Here is a 24324-nt window from a genome sequence, read left to right as displayed (position 1 = left end):
TCATTCTTTCATGTTTCACCAAATATATAAAAGAGATGGATGGAAGGTTCATTTATCTTCTCTCTCATCCATCATTCGTCTTTCATCCATCCATTCTTCATACTAAACAGAGAGTAAGAGATGATGACTTGGGAATAGGATGGTTCTTATTCTAGATGGAATGATCTTGCCACCATAGTTTCAGCACCTTCTTAATATTGTGGTTTCACAGAATTTATTACAAAAAAGTTTTGAATTGTCATATATATTTACTTATCTCAATTTTTTTACTGTATTTTAGATCAATTTATATTATGTGTTCAAAAAGTTTGTCATCTTACATGCTCTTGGAACCTAGGCCTACCATGTGCGGTGGCTTGCCACATTCCTCCATACTTGCATTTGAGTCCAGAGTTTGACATGATTATGAGACAGCCCTCCATTTGTGAACCGGATTGCACGTAGATATATGCTTTTGGATTAGGGTGTCACATTTGTAAATACTTGGCACCCTATTCGGGATATCATCGTTCAGTCATTAGAATAAAGTCTAATCCCAATTGACAACATCAACTTCAGACCATCAGAACTCTACCCAGCGCCAGACTTCAACGACACGACAAGCCCCCTTGATCCATTCACGGCATGGAACCTACCAGAAGAACACATGAAAATATCTCCCCAGTAATATAAACGCGACCAGCCAATCAAAAGGGCCCACTCGACGAGGGCCAACTCGAGCGAGACTTGGGATAAGGCTTCCATCTCTCTCTCTCTCTTTCACTCTCCCTCTCTCTCTCTCTCTCTCTCGCCCGCACGCTAGCTCTCAGACATGACGGCGATTTCGACGGGTTTGGCGACCGCCTTCTTCGGTCTCGCAAGGCGGCAGGTGGCCGCGGCCACGGCCCTCCGCCCCCAAGCGCCGCTCCTCCCCCTCCCATGCCGTGGGAAGACCGCTGCCGTCTCCGCTCGCTCCTATACCATCGTCGCCAAACGGACGGCTGGAATCGGGTCGGGACGGCTCACGGTTTCGCGAAGGTCGGGGGCGTGCGCCCGTCGGTTCGTCACGGCCGCCACCGCGACGGAGGAGAGCTCGGACGTCCTGACGAAGATTCCGCCGGACGAACGCATTCCGGCCACCATCATCACTGGGTTCCTTGGCTCTGGGAAGGTAAGAACCCGAACTGAACTCTTGTTTCTGTTATTGGTCGCTCGGTGGGTCATAAATATCCAATGCTCTCCCATTCCTATTTGGTGATAAAAATGATTGTATCTTGGATTGATTTCTGATCGCCTTCTGCTGCTGTTGTCGATTAAAGTTTTCACTTTTTGATCAAACAGGGACTTGGCTTTCATGATTTATATTCTTTTCAAATGCAGAGAAATCGTGTCCTGTATGTGATTATAGAAGAGGAGTTCTTATCACTTTCCCAACTCTCTGTTCTCTTATCCTTCAAATGTTCTGTGCCCTCCTTTTGATTTGTGACATAAGAGTGGCATCTTGAACTGGTATCTAAGCACTTCTAAAACAGTTTTGATTATCTAATCAAAGAGAGGCCGCACCCCCAATACTTAGTGCACTTGGAATAGTTGTGCTTTGCCCTTCTTAATGCAACGAAATTGCATCTTATTTGTACTTTCTAATTTGTAAAAGAAGTGTCCTTATAAATTTGTCACCATGTTCAAGTTGGGAAGTGGTGCTAGTTAATGCATTTGGGTAACTTTGTCATTCATTTCCCTTCTCAGGCACGAGTGTTATCTGCCCCCATTTCCCCATTAAACCCTATAAGTTAGTTAGAAAGAAATAATCCGCCGGTCTGTGTTTTGTTCTCCTCCATTCTTTAGACTATTACAATTTTCTGCAGTATCTGGAGTTTCATTTAATTATTTCTTCAAGAATATGTGAACGAAAGAGCTTTTTTTTTTTTGGTTGAAGTGGCAGTTTTAATCATATTTTATGTTGGTAGCGTCCTACTAAAATTTTTTCTGTCATCTTTACCCAAAAGTTCATCTTTGAGTTAATCTTCCTTCTTCTAACCATAAACATTTCACTAATTCTGAAGAAATGGTGTGATGATGGAGCACTTATCATCCATAAGAGTATAATTTCAATTTCTTCCCCCTTTTTCTTTTAACCCAGGTACTTTGTATTCTATTAGTGCTTCACAAATTGCAAGCCAACAGAGCTATTTTTTCCCTAATTTGTGTAACCAACTTTTGAATCCAGTCAAACGAAAATTTTGTGCAGGCTATAAAGCTTATTATTCCCTAATGGCTGAAAGGATTTCATGTAAGTTGCAGTAAATCTAACATCTGAACAAGCCATAGACAGTTCCAGTCAAGTTAGATCCATTAACCAACATGTCGGTCACTTAAAAATTTGTATGAGCTTAGAGTTTATTAGGATTTTGTTTAGGATATTTCATTTAGATGGACATGGAATTAACATCTGAAGATTGGGAAAGAAGTTTATCAATCCAATGGCTCACCATGCCCACTACCTCAAATGGACTTTGCACCTTAACCTATATGTTGACTTTAAATGGACATATGGAATAAGTTGCCCTTTTCTGTAATCAGTTCAATAACTAAGAACATGAAATTTTCAATTTACACAAGTGACATCACAGGATATTGATGGAATGGCAAGCAAAAAGGGCATTTTGAATTGCATCTCTTCAACCTGACAACTATTGGAGTCTGACATGTTTCCACTTATATAGACATTCATGGTTTTACTAATAAGATATGGATGTTTTGCATTTTTTATGTTTCCTTCCACTTTAAACTCCTTTGGTTGTTTTGGTTTCCTTTTTGGTTTCACAATAATCAAAGATGTAATAGATTTACTTGATGCTTGGCTTTCAAGCTTGGGCCAGAAAGCAGATTTATCGGTTGTCTAGCTATTTTCTGAGAGCATAATCATATTACCCTTTGTCCATAGAACTCGACCATCATGTTATCGTTGTTAATACTTCACACAATTGAAAATCTTCTTTGACCCTATGTGGTTCTTACACTTTCCAAGTCAGTTCATAAAATTAACAATGAGATCCTGCTTGTTACATGTACAGTGAAAACCATGTCTAAGCTGAGCGTTCATCTTATCCCTCATTGTAATTTTGCCTTGAGCTGTACATATACTTGTTTACTTCATTTAGCCACTTTCGCCGCATATGTTGCCCCTTCGGATTTAGTACAAATCAATTCTTTCATCCTTCATGCATCAATACCATTTAGAGGGAGGATAAACTTCTTTTTCCTACCAAAAAAGTTACTTTTTCATTTAAACTGCACCTTAATGTGATTTGATTAGTTGATTTTGTTGTGGAATGTGAATATTCATTAATCAGCATATGCAGATATAGATATAGCAGATACTGCTAACTCCAATATTTGTAACTAACCATTTTTTAATGAGCTTTAGATCATCATGCCAAGTGGCAAGCATGTATCATAATTATCAATATTTGATGTTTTCTATTATTACACAACTTATCTAATTTAAATTTTGAATTTTAACATTTTTGGTTTGGACATGTTTAATATTGACAGACAACTTTGCTGAACCATATATTGACTGCTGAACATGGAAAACGCATAGCAGTTATTGAGAATGAGGTATGAATATTTGAATTTCTGCCACTCAATTAATAATTTTTGTGCATTTTACCATGAAAATGATATGACTGCATTTGCATTCCTCTTTTCTTCTATGCTGCCCTGAGAACAATATATTTAATAATTGCATGAGTTTCTTCTCGAAATATATTCTTACTACATGCAAGGTGTTATTTGCACTTTCTTGCATCAACATATTAATTCTTGTCAGTGGGTCTGTTTTCATTTTGATTCGTACTTTCATTAACCAATTTAAACTTACAACATTTTATTTCAGTTTGTAAGTTCTTCCTGCAGGCCCATATGCATTTATTTCTATTAAGAGAGTGAGAGTATGCTCTTTAACCATGTGTTGAATCTTTATATTATATTGCAGTGGTTCTCAAGATGATACATGGTATATATCATCTATACCACATTATATTAACCTATGTCATCTCAGTACTTCACAATTATGGTTTCCCCAGGCATCTTGTATAACTGGAACTTGACATCCTTTCGTAAACCAAAATACTTTATATGGCCTCCCCCTCCCAATCCCTTCCCTTTTTTAATTCACATTCTAACTTCATTTTACTAATCCTTTTTGGTACTCATGTGTTCAAAACTTTTGACTGATCAACATCAAGCATTTAGGTTGTGTAAAATTTGAAAGATGTCCCCACAAAGCTGATTACCATTGCCTTGGCTTTTTGGTTCTCCAAGATTTGCCAAATAAAAATCCCGCTGATTATTGATATGAAATCGTATTTTGTGTTACACCATTTTGTTTTATGCCATTACACTATGCTTATATGCCTGCATCGTGTTTCTTATAATCCATTACACTATGCTTATATGCCTGCATCGTGTTTCTTGTGATTGTATATGGCATGCTGAAACATTTGACAGATAAAATGATCTCAGCTAAAAGACTGAGGTCTGACAGATGATTGCATTATTCATTTTTTTCCTCTCCCTAAACTTAAGGCTGTTGCTTTTACAGTTTGGGGAAGTTGATATTGATGGTTCCTTGGTTGCTGCTAAAACTACTGGAGCTGAGGATATAGTTATGCTCAATAATGGTTGTCTTTGCTGCACTGTGAGGGGTGATCTTGTCCGAATGATTAGTGAATTAGTTGAAAAAAAGAAAGGAAGATTTGATCATATTGTAATAGAGACTACAGGTAGAAGATTTATGTGCATTCTTTCTGACGTTATTAATTTAGATTGCAATAGAATGTTGTTGTTTTGGAAGGCATCAAAATTTAAATCTCACATCATTGACATCTGTCTCTTTTGTTTTTATTTGGTTATGTCATGTTAATTTGGAAACAAGCCATAATTTTATGAATGGAACAAGGAAGGTGCATTATTGGAAGTACTTGAAATTGAATTTGATTGTCCATAGCAGATATATATTTTTAAGTTGCAGCATCTGTCTTTGTCCATGACCATGTACTTCATCATCACGGTGCAATGTTTTGCATCCCTCATGGTGAGCACTTAATGTCTGTTCTCTTTTTGTTTTGCTTTATAGTTTCCCCTTCTTTTTGATTGGTTTTGGGCAATCATGTTGTCTGCAAGATCAGAAAGAAATGTGAGAATTTAAATAACAAAATTATCCTTAAGTGAGAAACTGATCTTACCTCTTTTCCCTTAGTATTAGCTTGTTTTGGTTAAAAAAAGAAACATTTGAATTTGAGAAGCATGTAAGTTCTAGTTGTATGCAATATGCATCTCTGCATGTTCATTATCTTCGATGATTGCATTCCTTCTGATGTCAAGAGTACTTAAGCAGGTTGGATAAGTGGAGGTCTGTCTCTAAAGCATTATGCCATTATTACATGAGAAAATTGGAAACATATATAAGACCAGTTGAGATGATGTTAAGGTGGATGCATGGTAAAACTAAGAGCATGGAGATTCAAGTGAATTGTGCTTGTCTTACATGAACATGTTTGGAAATAGTCCCTGCATATGCCATGTACCATTCAAATCCCCTCAATGTACAGGTCTCACCTGGGCCATCATGTTGTATCTACTCAAAGATGAAATTTTGGATGGTTTACAGTTCATAAAGGTGCCATTTGCCCATGGATGTGTCTATGAAGAACACTTCATGAAGCTTATAGATAACACAGAACAAGAGGACATAAGCTGTTCTAGATCGTTTGTAGTCTTGAACATGATCAGTATAAGGCAGGGACAGGGCTGGCCAGGTTAGAAGTCTATTTCAGGCTGAAAATTCAAAAAAGAGAAGAGTTTGAAGATGTTCTAGATGTACTCGTAGTAAATTTGGGGTCACCTTTCAATTGGATGAACTTGTCTTGGATGATAGCTGAGAGAGAAGTAGGATTGTTTACAAGCATATTTAAATCAGAATAGAAACAAGAAGCAAAGTATGGAATATTTCTTTTGGTAATAACTGTCAGCTAATCCTTGACATTTATACTTTTGCTTTTGCACAATGGCTATTAGATTCAAAGTTTTCCAGTCTCGATGCCAAGCCTTGTATTGGTAGCATATAGGTAAGTGTTAGGTCAGTACAGTACGCTACCTGTGCCAGCAGATGGTATGCTATTGGAAATGAAAGAGTACCTGTACCATGTGTTAATACTTTATTGGACCCCTTTACTATGCCAGTACCTTAGTGGGTCGCTATTATGTGCCTAACATCAGGCGATACAAGTCGATATAGAAAACCTTGATTAGATCCTTTGCAAATTGAGTTCCTTGAGGGCTCCAAGTCTCCGATCATCCTGTTTGAGAGCTGGAAAAAGAAGACACCTTTTCTGTATTTTTTGAATCCAGGCAGGATGCCTATTGACCACAGTTAAATAGGTTATAGTCATCTCAGCTGAATGGTAATGAAAACATATCTTTAGTACAAGATCCATAATATAATTCCTGTATGAAGAATATAACTATCGGTATACCACTGCTCATCCGGTGCACAGCCATTGTCAAATATATGGACTGGAAGACCTCCAAAATCTAACCTAATAGTAGAGATGTTGAACTACTTTATTCATAACCTATGAAAATCTGTCTGAATGTTAAACTGATTTTGTTTTCTTTTTTTGTCCCTTGTGACATATTGATTGGGGTTAAGTAAAACCTTGGTATCTAATTATGCCTTATACTGAGTGTAGATATTCCTGTCTAAACCAATTTGGTTCCCTTCTGACCTGATTCACTTAAAGATGATTGTACTTGTGCAGCCTGATGGAGATCCATAAAGCTGATTCCAAGTTAGTAGTACAAGAGTATTTTGTGTATAATTCCTAATGATAGCTACTATCTGTTTTGACAAGTGCTTTCTCAACTAATTGTAGCAGTATTTAGTTGCCTCATGTTATTTATTGTACTTCAGAGTGTCTAAATATCTGCACTCACATGTTCTGTTTAAGTTCTTTTGCAGGGTTAGCCAATCCAGCACCTATTATTCAGACATTTTATGCAGAGGATAAGATTTTCAATGATGTCAAACTGGATGGTGTTGTTACTTTGGTGGATGCAAAGCATGCAGGCTTTCATTTGGATGAGGTAAAGCCCAAAGGTGTGGTCAATGAGGCTGTGGAGCAGATTGCATATGCTGACAGAATTATAGTGAACAAGGTGTGACTGATTGCCAAGTACTTAGTACTAGATGAACTTAGGTTTGGGTGCTTTAGTGGGTTTGTTTGCCTCTTTACCTTTTAACAGTTCATGTTGATCATGCATGCCAGCCTTTTGTTATATTTAAGTTACCAACAATAAAATGTCACCAACAATAGTTAGATGTGGATGTTGAAGTAGGCTGGAGAAAAGTTGACCATTCAACAAAACTATCATCCACATGATATATATATATATATATATCACATCTAAAATAAACTAAATTTGAACATATGCTTATGAATATTGCAACTTATTTTCTAGATAAGTGTTGTTGCCAAATCAATGAATGTTTATCTTAGAATTTTGTGAAGTTTTTCAAAATAAACACAGTGAAAAGTTTCCTTCTTTAGTGTAGTATGCTTGATACATGGCTTAGTTGCATGGATCAGCAAATTCAGCAAAGTGAGAAAAAGACATACCAGTGTCTAGAAACCCGGATGGGTTGACCCTCCCGACCTGCCCCCTATTGTATATTAGGTTACTGAAAAACCAAAAATATTAAAATTCTGTTGACTTGGACAGTTGAACCGTTGGACCTGCCTGGTTCAAATTGGTGTCAACTTGCCTAGATCAAGTTGGATGATGGGAAAAGAGAAATTTAAGAATAAGCAATCTCTCTAGAAACCCTCCTTTTCTCTCTCATTCCGTGGTGGGCACATCAATAGTGCCATTGAACAAGGCATGGCTAAATTTAATAGAGGTGAGGCCGGCCATATTTGGAATGCTTGTATCACTAGGATGGCAGGCAGGTATATTGATAAGGGGAATGGAAGTACTGCAGCTGGATCAGAGGGAAGGAGATGGTGCAGCCGGATCAGGGGGGAGTGGAAGTGGTGTGGCTAGATTGGAAGCGGAGGCCACAAGGCCTAATCAAGAAGGAACGAGTGCAACACTGCCATGGAAGAAGGCTCTCATCCTTCTAGATTTAGGTGGCATGATCAGATTTGGGGAGGAGGGGTAAGAGAGAGAGCTAGAGAGGGAGAGACCTTGATCGTAGAGGAGAGAGAATAATATGGATTAAAACTGAAGAGTTTGGGAGAGGAGAAGAAATATGTGGTGGTCCTACTAAATGAAGGCATACTTAAGGTGGCCAGTTTGACCCCATGACCTGGCTACAGTAATGGGTCATTCCAGATCAATGTGTTCCATACATTGAGACACCCATTTACACATTTATTGTGCCTGCAGTATACAGATGAGTTAAAGAATTATTATATTTGAAATCATGGTTTAACTTAGTGCTTTTGTTTCCATAAATTATCTTAAATCAAATATGCGTAATGAAGGTTTTGTATTTTCTCTAGCAAAATTGGCATTTATCATCAAAAATAAAGAGGAATGAAATGGTACATATTAACCATAATTTGTAAGAATAATAAAATACACTTAAAGAGGCATTTTGCAAGAGTAATAATATACTCATACGGTATTAGTTGAATCATTACCTAAATGAGGGCAAAATGACCACCTTGGTTAGTAGAGAAATTTGATAAAGATTAGATTAAATATGAAAATGAGTGCAAAGCCATGTTGATTGGAAACAATTGGGGGGAGTTTCAAGAAAATGAAGAGTAATTCCTTCTATATTTGTGCGGCATTTCCATCTCTCACCTTTGTGATTACTGATCTAAATAAGTATGCAAATGCTTGAACTGGTAAAGTAGAACCTTCTACTGGGTACATGAGCATATTTATGATGAACAAGAATACACAATAAGATTACTCTGACCTCCTGCTGTGACCTTATCATAGCACTTCCTTTTTTTTCTTGGGGAAATATAAAAACTAAGGGCTCAAGTTTATTGCAGTCTTTTAAGTTAAATATTGATTGGAATCAGTCTGTAACTTGTATGGCATTTATCACCCCATATGGGAGTGGACATAAGATCTGAATGAGATGCCCAGCTCATTCTAATTCTTATGTATTTGCTAACCTTTATGCAATAAATAAATTGTTTTTAACTTTCAGTGAGTCTTATTTGCTATTCTGATTTTTCAATAAGGTCCATTTGAAGTTTTCCCTAAGTCATGCAAACATTTGGGAGAGGGACTGATGGTTTTCTCTCCTTGCTTGTAGACTGATCTTGTAGGTGAGTCTGATATCTCTTCACTGATCCAGCGGATAAAGGTTAGAATCAAAGATCGCATTACCTTATATGTGTTTTTTGAGACATTTACAAATTCATGATATTAATTTCCTTTTCCGATGAATACAGAATATCAACCGCATGGCTCATTTAAAGCGAGCAGAGTATGGAAGAGTTGATTTGGATTATGTTCTTGGGATTGGAGGCTTTGATTTGGAGAGGTTCTCTTACTTTCCAGTTTTTTCTTTCCAATCTTTACTATTTAATTATAATGATTATGGTTCTCATGATATTGCTTACTAAACTAAAAACTATAGGTACTTAATTTGATCATCATATTCCATGATTTATAATTAAACTTTTCAGTTTTCACTTCTCTTTATGCTTGTATTGCAATTGACCAGGATCGCCTGGTTGCATTTTGGTCTCAACTATATATCTAGCTTACCGCTTGAGATATTGTATTTTTATTTTTGCTCTAACGCTGCTATTATTTCTGCTTAAGAAAATTGAACATTTTTTCACATGTTGAATCTTTTGCGGTATAGATATTTATTTCTTTGAGTGAAAATATGAAATTCCAAATCGATATTATTAAAGTTTTATTTGAGAAAAATGAAATGCCATTTTCCTTTTGGGTGGTTAGATTTGAAATTTAGTGCACCATTTTAATTGGATCATTGCATCCTATATTCTGTTGCAAGATCAAAAAGGTATTCATAGTCTGCATGATATAGTTGCAGATTGTATTTCAACTTTTATGTTTTATTCCACTTCTTGGTTTTGCTAGATACTGCTTTATTTTATGGTTATCCTTCTCTGTGTTCTTACTTTGACTTTCGATCTTACCTTCCCAGGATTGAGAGTGTTGTTAATCCTGAAGTTTCAGACGAAGACCACTCAAGGCATGAACATGAGCATGATCATGATCACCATCATGACCATCATCATCATGATGACCATGACCATAAACATGGTGAGTCTTATCATAGTGTTAGAAGCAAAATCAGTCTTCTTTCCATGTCTTTATTTTACAAAAATATGTTTGATCACTGATGCAAAACATATTAGTGCAATAACACATTTTAGCAATCAGGAACTTTGTTATTTGTGGTGTCAAAACTTTTGGGTTGTTTGGTCCATGGACTTTTCCCCCACACAATTGTTCAGTAATTCATAGTTGTAATCTCATGATGTATCGCATGAGAATAATAAGAGCCAGATTTATCTTTCCTTTTCTCCTCTGTACTAATGACTGAAACTGTTCGCCCACACTATTACATCTGTCAAGATGAAAAAGACCATAGCATTGTTACCCCTCTGGCTGTTATTGTATAATGACATGGTCACAATTATGATCATGACCACAAACAGAACAAGCTTGACTATTAACAAGGCCTCGCTAGTATCTTTTTACATATACTAATGAGGTGACTCTCTATCAGACATTATATAAACTGTAAGAAACAGCATGTTCTCAACTTTTGGCTGTGTCTGCCTTTATCCCACCATTTAGATTTTATACTTAGTGCTAAATCATTACTAGTTTCAATACAATTATTTTGTTTGCATTCAAGAATTGTTCTTCATTAGTTCTGAATATGCATCATAGTAACCATATGATTCCTTAGTTCTGTCACCATTTCAGTTAACGAGTTTCAGTGACTCACCCATTCTACCTTTACTATTTTGTGGATCTCTTACTGACTGTGGTGAGTGCTTAACTATCATATGCTTGTGGTATGAAGATAGGCCGCCCGGAAAGTTCCCTACCCAAAGGTTTCCTTCGTGAACAACCAGTCCCATATGCTGCCTAATTCCCCTCTCTTAAAGACAAAAGAAACCTTCATATCCAAATTATCACCAGGCATTAGCAGAAAGCAAAGAATGGCAGGAATATTCCTGTTGCATCTTTAAGCTTCATGGAGCCCCTCATTGATAACCCATATCTATCCATGGTTTTGCCACCTTCAACTATGAAACTACAACCTGAATGCCTTCCAAGGTTGTTCAAAGTAAGCAACAGATATTGGTTGAAGCCACAACTGGGTTCCTTTGAGCTAGCCCTAACTCCAAATTCAGCATTAACTCTTCTGCTTCGCCTCTGAAGAATGCCATCAAAGTCCAGTTTATATTGGGTCTTTTGAAGGTATCTGTGCCAAGGGATAATGGAAGAAAAATGGGTACAAGTAATGCCAAACTTTTGGTACCGCTCTTGAAGCATATAAAGAAGTCCTTTGCAAGGATGAAGGTGTTACCTCTAACTGCTGATTCAATATGCTGATAGTGATAAACTGAGGCCATTTTTCTAACATGTCATGAGTATTTATGCAAATACAATTCCAGTACTCGAGAAATGATGCAGCTTGTTTTCTGCAGAGCATCATGCTGATTCCCATTCTCACGATCATAGCCATGACCCTGGAGTTTCTTCTGTAAGCATTGTTTGTGAAGGGAGCCTAGATCTTGAAAAGGTCTGCTTCCAGTTGTTCTTTATACGGTTCCTTACTTTTCCCTTCCTAAACTTTAGATAAAGAAATGCCCGTTCTTTCCATAAGAAATTTTAACCTTCTTCAGCCATAATCTATATGGTGGGCCACTTATGTCACTGCAGTACATCTATTACAGGCCAATATGTGGTTAGGAACATTGTTGTTGGAACGGAGTGATGACATATACAGGATGAAAGGTCTTTTATCTGTTGACGGCATGCCCGAGAGGTTTGTCTTTCAGGTTTGTACCATATTCCCCAGACTATCATGTTTTCTGTCATTAATTATGTCTACTTTCTGTTGCTGAGATGTTGAAATGTAAGATAATCAAATTTGATTTGAATTATAGCAGAATGCCCTGTTACTTTGGTTTGAATCTTTATATGTTATATCTCCCCCTATTCTGGACTTCCATTTTGATGAGAAATATACAGGTTTTTTAGTAATAATATAAATTGAACAGTCTTGTTGCTGGACATAGTGTATTGTTTGCTGCATGATGATATGGACTTATGCATCGCTTTTGTGCGGTCAACTATATGGAAAATGGAGAGTGGATGGTTATGTATTGGTGCCTGCAGAACGAACAATCCATACATATTGAACAGTGCAACATGTAATGTTGCATAATTATATTTTGTTCATTGTCTCATGACATCCATTACAATTTCTCCATGCTTTGGAAGCACATATCCGCTCTAGCGACATTATTCTCACTTGAAGTGGAAATGCTTTCATATTATCTGTCTACTTTATAGCAATTGCAGATAACAAGATTTACTGTATCTTTTTAGAGGAAATCAATCCTATCTATTTTCCAACATGGAATGCATCTACTATGCTGTATTTGTTGTAAGACTTGCACTTCAAGTGCTGATTGCTATACTTGAAATTTGGCATTCACTCTTGTTTTGATCTTATTGGTTAATTATCTAGCATTCACCGTCATTTGATCTTATTGGTTAATCCATGATATGCCATGAGGGACATAGCATGTCAGGACCAAGGTTCGTATTACTCATGCATACCATCTCGTGCCGGACATACCATACCACACCCAACACCAAACCGATAAACGGTAACCCCCAGTGCCAGGCATATCGACATGGGGTGGTGTTGGTTACAGAACACACCACATGCCAGGCATATCAACATGGTGCCATGCTGGTACCGGTATGGAGATCCCATACTAGGCTGCATTCTTACTGGGCAAGCTGGGAATGTTGATCTTTGACCCTCATAACTAGGTATTTACCAACCACAGGCTTATATGCTAGCATCAATGCCATCCACTTCTGCAATTCTAAGCCCATTTATTTCCTAATTTTATGCTCAATTTTATAGTTGCAAGATGCAGTCTGTGAGCATGTAGGCTTCATAGGAGAGTATAACATTTGGACAATAAATGATCACAGATGACAACAGAATCAGAGTTGCCTCTCACTTGTAGTGTTATCCATTTGGAAACCTTTGTTTGAATCTTCAGACATTGAACCTTCTAAAGCAAGGTTTTTATCTAGCTGAGAATGAGCTATTGGTTTGTATCAGTATTTTGTTTTCAACAATATGATGTATTCACAATTTTGACTCTTGCTATCAGCTGGTTTAAACTGTTATAGCCCAGATAGCAGTTTTTGCGGTATAAATATAGTGGTGGATGTCGTGTAATCTTTGCTGAAGTTTTCTTTGCTAATAAGTAATAACAATAAATAAATGCTGCAATGATTTTCCAAGCACATGTCAAATACAAATGTTTGCCCTTTTTGATATTTGATTGTTGTTTTTGAGCAATATAGCCTTTCCATGCCGCGTGATTTACACGTCATGCAATTTACTTTGTGTGAGGTATACTTGCTGTCTGCTGAAGTTCTTTTTTTACTACAAAAATCTATATCTTCTGCAATTTACTTGTCTTCTCATAAACGGAGAAATTTTTTTTTTCACTTCTGGTTTCTTTGTTTTTTAAATTTTTTAATTTGGACAGGGAGTTCATGACATTTTCCAGGGATCCCCTGATAGATTTTGGGGCCCGGAAGAACCTAGGATCAACAAAATTGTATTTATAGGCAAAAATCTAAATGCTCAGGAGTTAGAGAAAGGCTTCAAGGCTTGCTTGTTATGATGATGGCATCTTGGGAGCTCCAGTCATTGCTGTTATCTTATCTCCATTTTTAAGGATTGTCACCTACAAGCCCTGATCTTCTGATTTGTATGCCAGGGCGAGGTACAAAGAAGGAATGCAAGTACACTTAGGAGACAAATATTTTTTTTCGTTTTTCAGTCCCCCGTTTTGGATCTTTCTTGTGAAACAAATTATAACGTATGATACCGGATAGCGGATACAAACTGCTTTGTTACTATATAATGCTGATTTTGTTGATGACATACAGATCGTGGGAACTATTATTATCAGATTATTAGATATTCCATATTTAATTCTTGTCTTAACTTATTTTTGTTTCTGTAATCAATCGGCATTGACAAGATGTGATATTATTCCTGTTGGCTTCGTGCGATTTGGCATGTTAACAGCTGGAGCACATGAGCTGATAAGCATTGACCTATCTCTGATGGTGGTGGGGATCACATTTTTTAAGTGAGATTAGGAGCTGGGATGGCTGCATCAACCCTCTGGGAGTTGGTGAGTCATATAGACCTGCCTCAGATATGAAGTGGTGAGGTGAAACTTTGCCTTGTGATAATGTGGTGGTTCTTTTTCCTCAGATAGGAAGTGACCTCAATTGGACTTGAACTACTAAATCTGACACCTGGTTTTGGATTAAAGCTAGTGGCTGGGCTTGGCTTCTGTGATATTTTGGGTGAACCATGTTTATCTGGATTAGGTCCCCTAAAGTTGGCCAGATTTGTCTTCATTGAGTTGGTTTAAGCTGGATTTTGCTGGATTCAGATTGGCGAAGGGCAAGGTTAGATCCAGTCTTAGGTCTTCTCAACTCATTTGCAACCTATGGACGTCTTGTTTGTACGATGCTCCACATGCCAAAATTTTCTATTTGGCTATGAGGACTTCACCCCTTTGACTTGATCATATGAGGCCTTGAGCCTTTGAATTTTATGACGTTGAGTGGAGATCCCTTCTCATCTTTAGACCATGGTATCTCTTGGCACGTGTTGTGTGAGAGCTTTCAAAAGATAAGGCATGTTATCCCTTTTGGCAAAAGAGCTTATGGATTAGGGCATCAACTATTAATAATTGGAGTACCTCCTAACAAGAATATATTCTTTTAGTGCAATCTTGAGCCATCTACTATAAACACTAAATACTATTATATTTTTATAATCCTAGGATTTATTTTTAATTTATAATCCGAGGAGCAGCCCATAGATAGACACCCTGAACTTGGATGGATGCCACTTGAGGACTTCTCTAGATCAATTATTTAATCTAGTTCTTAGAAGGATAATTCTGATACGAAAACATCCTCCATCCTTGTTACTAAAATATAGCTTGTTGAATGTTTCATTGAATCAGGACGGCCGGCCACCATTAATGAATTGCCACAATCATGTGCAGTCTAATTACCCGGCTATCTTTTATTTAAGCACCTATACATCATTCTAATTAACTAGATCAATTATTTAGTCTAGTTCTTAGAACATCTGTTCCAACACGAAGACATCCTCTATCCTTGTAATCAAAATGTATCTTGTCAAATCTTTCATGCGATCATGATGCCCGGTCATCGTTAATGTATTGCCACAATGTGTGGTCTAATTAGCCAGCTATCTTTTATTGGATTATCCGTACATCATTCTAATTAATTATTTCAAACCATTCAAACAATGATTTTTTTAAGGAGCGCACACAAATTCGAAGCGGTTTCAATTCCTGGTTCTTCCAACAATGTGAAGATAATAGTATGCAGACAATGGTCTTCCCATCTCTAGTCATAATTATAACATTCAGAAGACTTCCAAAAACCAGCTTAGCGACAGATTACTATCCACTCAGCAGGCATTACTAACTCAAAAGTTTTGCTCTCTATTAGCAACTTAGCATTTCCGTGTTAAGAATTTGGAGCATCACACATCAATTAAGCAACGACAATAGCTAGGTCTGTTGAGAGGACAATGCAGTGCTCTAAGATTGCCATGATTCATTTAAGCTAAAGTGATGTTTTGGATCTTGCTAGCCTTTTGTCTTTGAGTTCTGGTTGCGTTATTTTGATTGGTAGCCTTGATTAGGAAGTCAAAACATAGAAGAATCGGTTATTATGGAGTGGATTAAGATGTTGTGGAGCTCTCATCTGATGTCATCAAGTTATTCCTAATATTTAATACAACAATGGAGAGTGTAACTGAACTTGGCATTACTTTCTTTACCAATAGACTTTTCAACAAATACGTAAGGTTGGTAACGTTGCGTTGTCATAATGGATGGTCCCGTGATTCTTTCATCAAGGTATACTTCAAACAAATACATAGGTTGATTGGTCATTTTATACCTGGTTCTTGTCATTCTTTTATGGATTTGGAAGTATGTAAGCCTTCGAGCCAAGGTGTAGCTTTCATCTCGCTCGAGTTAATTGGCCCACTTTGAGAGTTAGCTTGTCTTTTTGTGGAGTTTGCACTTGAAAGAAAGGAAAATGTAAGGGAGAGTTGAAGCTGGGGTTGGGGCTGTTGTGGAGTGGAACGTAGTGGGTGGAGGTGCAGTAACTCCAGAATTTTGTGTTGCAATTAACATTTCAAGTGGATTAGGTTGACCCGCCCTCGATCTAAAATGATCGGAAATTAATGCGATTCATCCGGGATCGAAGTTGTTTGGTTATGTCTGGATACAAAAATATAACCAGAGGTATGGATTGAATTTAGATCCTTAAATTTTGATTCCGAGTCAGAACCAACTTTATTGAATTCAAAACTAGTATGCTATATATTTCGGGACTCTCCTCGAACAAAAGAAATTAGTTTTTTCTCAATTCAAACAGAAATTTAGATGGGGTTTGGAATGAAAACATGGGGCATTTTGAATATGGATTGGATTTGGATCCTTAAATTCTGAATATATACCTAAACTAACTCAAATACTATATATTTTAAAATCCTCGCACAATGTGTCAATAGTTTATGTTGATTATAACTATATGCAATTGTCAACGAAATTTTTTATAGAATATTATTTTTAAATAATATTTTTATTTTTCTGAGAGAAAGAATTTGACCAACCATAACTCACAATCTGAAAAGATTTAGGCAAAAGAACCGAGGACAAGATTGATACAGGAGACTGGAGCTAGCATAAGGAATATTTTAATTTTCTATACTTATTTCTATTACTTATGATTATTTAAGAAAAAATGTTACTTCTTGATGCTAGAAACAAAAATCCAATCTAGATTTTGAGATAGGTCCTCATTAATACATATAAAGAGATTGTAATCAGCTAATTATTACATTAATAAAAAGAAATGCGATTGAGATCTGTAACTTTGTAATTCCTGTATTTTTTATTATTATCTTGAGAAGTTCAGCTTAAGCAGATTGGAGAAATTTTTTTCCTTCTATCTCTAATTGGATCATCATTTTCCCATAAAAATCTAGAACATTTTATTTCTAAAAAATATTAATTTTTAAAATTTACAGATTGAAAAATCAAGATGCTTGTACATGATTTAAGGATGCATGTGTAAAATTAAAAAAAAAAAAAAATTTTCCGCACCAACACTTTATTGCACTATTGCAATTTATAATATAAATGAAAAAGGTTTCCCTACCAACACTTCATTGCACTATTGCGATTTATAATGTATACTTTTGAATCATTTTGTAGGGCGAGAAGATTCTACAAGGAAAATGCTTGTGGGAGATCACCCACACATTAGTAGAGGGTGCTAAGCTGATCTTAGCTTGATAGAATTGAGCACATCGAGTGCAGCTCTATTAGGCCATCAATACGCAGAAAATATGCCACTTAGCAGGTCTCATGCGGTTGCAGTGTCCAGTTAACATTATCTCACTTGCAAAATATGCATTTAGGATGAATAGGAGCTCAATGCAAGATGCCAATTTATATGGTTGGTAAAATTTCCGTGCTGGTTCTCAAAAAATCTAAATCAAAGTATGTTGAATCGGTACCATCGGCCGTTTCGATCGGCCAGCGGTATAGTTCGGTATGATTTCATATCGTACCAAATTGACGATCTGAATCGGAAGAAAAAAAGAAAAAAATAGAGAGAAATAGAGAGAGAAAGAGAAAGAAAAAAAAAAGAGGGAGGGGAAGGAGCCGGCGGGGCCGCCAGACGGCCTCCGACTGGCCGCCGTGGCCATCGAAGGGCGCAGTCCACGTGCGCAGCGCCACAGACGTGAAACAGGGGCATCGCTCCTGTTTCGTAAATTTTTTTAAAAAACATGATTTTAAGTGAAGTCGGCAAACGATTTGCCGGCTTCATGATTTTATTTTTTTTAAAAAAAATTCTTAAGTCGGCAATCCAGTTGCCAATTTCATAAGTTAAAAAAAAAAAAATCGAAACAGATGTCGTCTGTTTCGAAAAAGAAGAAGGGCCGGGGCTCCGCCCGCTCAACGGCCTGAGTCGGGGCTCCGCCCACTCGACCGCCCTCAGGCCGTTGGCGTCGGCTCGCCGGCCACCGGGAGCCTCGGAGGTTCTGCTCGTTCGACGGCCTGAGCCCCGGGCTCCGCCCGCACGACGGCCTGAGCTGGGGCTCCGCCCGCTCGACCGCTCTCAGGTCGTCGGCGTCGGCTCGCCGGCCATCGGGAGCCTCGCAACGCAGGCACCGTCTGTCCGGTAGGTTCTCCGCCTTCCCTTCCGAGCACTCTCTCTCTCTTTTTTGCTCTCTTGAAAATCCTATCGGACGATACGGGGCTCGGAAGCCCTCCGATGGCTGCAGCCGGCCTCCGGCGGCTCCCACCTTCCTCCCTCCCCTCCCCTCTCTCTCTCTTTTTTACTTTCCGTTCTTTTTTCTTCGGTACCGTCGATGTATCGATTTTACCGATCGAATCGTATTGGTTTTTCGTCGGTCCGATACGAGATGGAGTATATCGGCCGATTCGATATGGTATAGTAAATCTTGATCTAAACGCTTAAATCCTTATAGGAATTTATGACAAGCTTCTCTTTGGTTCTCTTGCATGAGATGGGATAAAACATGAGGAATTGTGGGCCACTTAATTTTTATGGTATATTATTCCTAAAGCTGAATCCATGATATTCTAATCTACCATGCATGTGTATGTACGTGCCAAAATTTTTAATGTGGTCTCTCTCTGTCTCTCTCTCTCTCTCTACGTGTGCATAATTGTGCGCATGATCATGCATGCCAGTCTCCATGCGCATAAACCACGTGAGTCAGTGGTCCTCAGCATTGTTTTAACCATTTTTTTCTCTTTTTTTTACCCTTTTCCTTTGATTACGGTGTGACTTCGTACCCTTTCTATGAAGGCAGAAGCTGAGATAATTTTATTAACGCAATAATAAGGATGCACCTTTGGTCAATAGCAACAAGAGGTCAAGAGCTATGATCTGTGAAGGAAAACTGGAAGCCTATTGAGTTCCATTAATTGATTTTAATTATCTGAAGTGTTAACACCTCAAAGTGGATGCTCTACATAAATTTTGGTTTCTAAATGCTATGGTCAACTACATTAGACACTGATATGGCGTATAAATCTATCTCCCTATCATTGATGGATACGTTGCCGAGCTCAATAGAAGGCCAAGGACAACAGAAAGTCAAGCTCATCCGAAGGCCGAAGATATCAGAAGGCTGAGCTCTTGAAGCCAACCTCTAAAAACTCTCAAAGTCGAGCTTCTTAAGTCGCTAGCCTACTCAGCCATGTAGATGATTCTTGAAATCTCCCAATAGCTTTCAAAATGTGGACACGATCCTTAGTTGACATCCATAACTAACAACTTTGATTCGCATGATAATAAGAAGATCTCCTATCCTAACGACCTATTAGAATGTGACCTAGTTCTTTAACGAGGCTAGTATAATGGTCTAAAGATTCTGGCTCAACCATCAACGATTCCACCTTTATATAAAAAGGTACCAAGGGAATCCTCAGATAAGCTTTATTAAAAACAAAAAGGAATAGCACACCATCACTCTCCTACTCTTTTGCTCCCACTCTTTTCTCTATTATTCTCGAGGCTTTGGCTAACTTAACCATTAGAGGGTCCCCCATCGAAAACCTCCCAGCGAGTGTGGACTTCTTTTGCAGGTTCTTTCCAGCATCTCAATTTTCGGACGGCATCCAACTCCAGCCATGTCATCAGCAATCGGAGACTTACAGTAATAAAATTGATGCTAGAGGAAGGGCCAAGCCTGCTAAAAGACAAAAGAGAAGATGACAAGATGAGAGCGCATAACTCTACCACCTCCCTCTGGGTGGATTCACAGCCATTCGATGTCTTGATCTAGCAAATTCAGACATTGGCCAAACCTGTGTAACGACTCCAATAGATGATGGAGCAGCATCCCCCCTCAGAGCCGGCACCTCAAATGGCTCCTTCTTGGCATAGTAGCCGATCTCGCCCCAAAGCTCGAGATCAGCTCTTGGCGAGTCCACTCTACTAGCGATGGTGACCTCCCACCTCCTCTGGTAGAGGCTTGGCTCCAAGTTACCTCATGGACTAAAAAGCCTTGCCAGAAAGAAGATCTCGAGCTAAAAGTTTGGGACATCAAGCATCACCTCGACAAGGTTCGGAATGGAGGTCATCAGAATGACGAGAAAAATAACAACCGACTAATGGCTAGTGTCATCAACATGATCTCCGACTTCACAGATGGCAGAGAGCAGAAGACCAAACAGAAGAAGCAAAGAAGGTGACCGAGGGATGTTATTGATCTCTGAGGGGCTTAGACTTTCTATGACAATGTTGCCGTCGTATCAATGATGATAGCAAATTGAAGACTTCAACAGGACCTCTATTCTTCAGACATAGAATGTTGAGAACTTGAAAATGCTTTATCAGTAACTTGTATGTCTATTGATTACATCAATAAAAATTTAATTTTTGTACATATTTTTTGTTAAAGCAACCAAGTGAAGAGCCTGACTAAAATCAGCCAAATCCGACCACAAATGAATTCATCAAAAGCAACCAAAAATATCTCAAGAAGATATCCAAAACAAGCTTGAGACAATCGGGTCAAGTCTCATGGCCACTTGGTGCTCCTCATCCATGGATGAGTCGAGTGAAGATCGAGGATGATGATAAAGGCATTCTGAGAATCCTACATGGCCATCTGGCGCTCCTCGTCTACAGATAAGTCGAGCAAAAGCTAAAGACGATGACAAAAGAACTAACCTTCTGAAGATCCTAAATGGCCATCTGACGCTCCTTATCCACAGACGAGTCGATTGGAGATCAAGGATGATGACATAAAGGCTAACTGTTATGACCTGGCCCAATTGAGCCCTAAACCCAGCCCACAAAAGCCCATCAAAAAAAAATTTTGAGAAAGACTCCCTACAGGAGTCTTCTTCTCCTGACCGGCTCCTAATCGGAGTCAGAAAACCTTGCCGAGGAGGAGTCAAACTCCTCCCCTCTGACTCTATTTAAGGGGGAGACCCCTTCTCCCTTCCTCCACCTGAGAATCCCGAGGCAAAATGACAGGGATCGTCAGAAAATCCTCGTGGAAGGCTGTCACCGTGCTTGCCTTGATTTCTCGTCGGAGACGTCACCGGAGCTCGAGGTAAGTCCCAGTTTCTCTTCCTCTCTTCTTCTCCTTCCTTCCCTTGCCTGTGTGCACGATCGCCGGTGATCGGATTCATCCGATTTTGTTGGGGAAGATAATCCCTATTTTTGCTGTTTTCTTTGGTTTTCCAGTGCTGGTGGTAGCCACCGACCATCGGTTTGGCTTCTCTAAGCTGTGGGTCTGTCGTCGCCCTTCCACTGTCGGCCACTGCCGTGCCGATCGTGTCGTTGATCGATCAACCAAAAGAGGGGACCACACGGTCCCTGTTTCGCCCAAAGGAGGCCATGGAAAGAAAAAAGAAAAGAAAAAGAAAAAGGAAAGAAAAAGAAAAAGAAGAAGGAAAAAGAAAAAGAAAAGAAAAAAAAAAAAGAAAAGAAGAAGAAAAATAATAAATAGACTCTCTCTCCTCTCTCTCTCCCTCTTTTCTTCTCTCTCTAATCTCTCTCCACTTTCTCTCTCTAAAATTCTCTCTCTAGGTTATTTCTCTCCTAAGATTTTTAAAATTTTGAGAAGAATGATGATGAATTGAAATTGATCATAATAATGAATTTTGATCTGTGATTGCCAGACGGTATACCGGCATCCACCTTGATCAGACCTAATATTTTTTAAGATTCTATTTTTTATGATTTTATTGAATTATCTGCATGATAATTTCAGCATGATTTGATCTGATCAATCAAATTTGTTGAATCATATCATCTGAAGAGTCCAAGATGAATTTTTCTCTCTAAAATTTTCTCTCTCTAAGTTATTTCTCTCTCGATCGATTTCTCTCTAAAAAGATTTATCAATGAAATTTTTTTTAATATTTTTAATCTGATGAAGAATCTTGATCCATGATTGTCGGACAGCATACTAGTACTCACCTTGATCAGATCCGATATTTCTCAATTTGATTATCCATGATCCTGATTTAACCATGACTTGGATTAGATCATTTTGATCGCACCAATCGAGATGTTGGACTATGGCACCTGATTAATTTGGATTGTATCTCATGAATTCTCTCTCCTCTGATTTTCTCTCTCCATTTGATTTATGAACCCAATGAAAGAACCTCGACTTGTCACTTCGAATCCGATTTGATCTGATAGTTAAACTTTGAATCGTCTATGTTTTAATTAGATTTTGACTAGATAAAATTAGATGATCAGACCAAGCTGGATGATGGGATATGGGTGTCCATCAATTTTATTTTTCTTAATTATTTCGATCTTTTCTAATTATTGAAATTGATCCTGTATAGGATTGTGGATGTTTGATCATGGGATATCGCAATATGATCTACGAATAAAATTTTTGAAAGAAAATTTATAGAATTATATAGATTATTGGAATGCATATGAGATAAGTAATGTTTCATTTTTTCTAGATTTATCGATAAATTATAATATATTTTTCTGATATAATTTGTGAAATGACGCATGAATTGGATGAATGATATTTTGTTATAAAAATATCTTATTCGAAATGTTATGATGAAGCATAATTGAACATATTGATTTCATGATGCATTATATTGATTGATTTCGATACTACATGATTATATATATTTTTATCAAAATTAGAATATGAAATATGATTTATGAAAAATTTTGATATAAGAATAATATGAATTGACCACCTAACTATGTAAAGGACCCCACTAATGGGGGTATATACATTGACAATTGATTTGTCCTAAGGATTTATGTCGCCAGCGAGATCAGCGATATGTCGCCAAAGCGACCAGCGACAAACCGTCAGAGAGACCAGCGGTTCTGAAGGACTTTACTGCTAGATAATTCGTAGCTCACCGCAAGAAGATACGCGGTATTATGACCCTGCCATTGAGAAAATATGGTCATAGCTCATGGTTGATGAAAAGAACTTAAGAATAAAAGAAATTGAAATCTCGAAAGAAATTCAAATTTTCAAAAAAAAAATGAATTTGGCATGAACTATGTTGTATAATCGAAATTGATTTCGAATTGATGAATTCTATATACTTATTTTTTATAAATAATTATTTACTTAAATACCTGATGAAATCTGTTGAAAGTGATCATTGCTTACTGGGCTGTTTGACTCATTACCTCCTATTTTACTATTTTTATAGATATTGAGGAATTAAAATGATATAAGATATGAATGAAAGAGTGATTAGAAGTAGAATCTCTATACTTTTATTTTAGATTGAAGTCTTATTGAATTTGATGTAAGGCCTATGAAATTTTGTTGACTTTATTAAGATATTAAAGTTAGAATTTGGATTGTTATATTTTTTATTTAAATTATTGACTAATTATTCCACTGTGAAGCATTGATATCGTGATAAGATGTCTTGCATGCTTATGGAAAGAGTTTTCTATGAGTATGTGGCAGTTGCCATAACCCTCGATTCACAATCTCGAGTCAGAGGCATGATAATTAAAGTGGTATCAGAGCATAAGTGATTAAATTATGAAACATAGAATCAGATATAGAATGAGTGTAAATGGATAGATATTAGGGTTATTATGGTGTAGATCTATGATGATTGTAGTGTGCGAAATCTTTATAATTTTTGGTTAAATATTGAGATTATGTATGAAAGGATCACAAAAGATTATGACATATAGAGTTTGAAATATGATGGATGATCTATGGATCATGATATGATTAGTTAAATTTTGATTGAAAGTAATTACAAATGGATTGACATAAAATTTTATTATGCATTGTGGTTATTAATTTGATCATTGATTATTCAAGTGAATCGTAAGCTCAAATTCGATGCGAGAATAATACTATGATATTACTCCTAATTGAGAAGTTCACTATTATTGACAAGATAAAGATTT

At 37.5% G+C, this 24324-nt stretch overlaps 1 protein-coding gene across 1 annotated transcript; it reads left to right on the top strand.

Moving 5' to 3' along the window:
* Positions 1-708: 708 nt before the first annotated feature.
* Positions 709-14269, top strand: LOC105033055 (uncharacterized). The gene is made up of 10 exons (XM_010907702.4): positions 709-1150; positions 3535-3600; positions 4586-4766; positions 7004-7200; positions 9320-9370; positions 9459-9550; positions 10187-10305; positions 11709-11803; positions 11958-12062; positions 13806-14269. The coding sequence occupies exons 1-10, from the start codon at positions 812-814 to the stop codon at positions 13941-13943; spliced, it is 1383 nt and encodes a 460-aa protein (XP_010906004.1). The 5' UTR covers positions 709-811; the 3' UTR covers positions 13944-14269.
* The last annotated feature ends 10055 nt before the right edge of the window (positions 14270-24324 follow it).

Source organism: Elaeis guineensis, chromosome 1 (assembly GCF_000442705.2).
Source record: "Elaeis guineensis isolate ETL-2024a chromosome 1, EG11, whole genome shotgun sequence".
Taxonomy (NCBI): domain Eukaryota; kingdom Viridiplantae; phylum Streptophyta; class Magnoliopsida; order Arecales; family Arecaceae; genus Elaeis; species Elaeis guineensis.
Note: the sequence above shows the minus strand (reverse complement) of the source record. Positions and strands in the feature narration are given on the sequence as shown.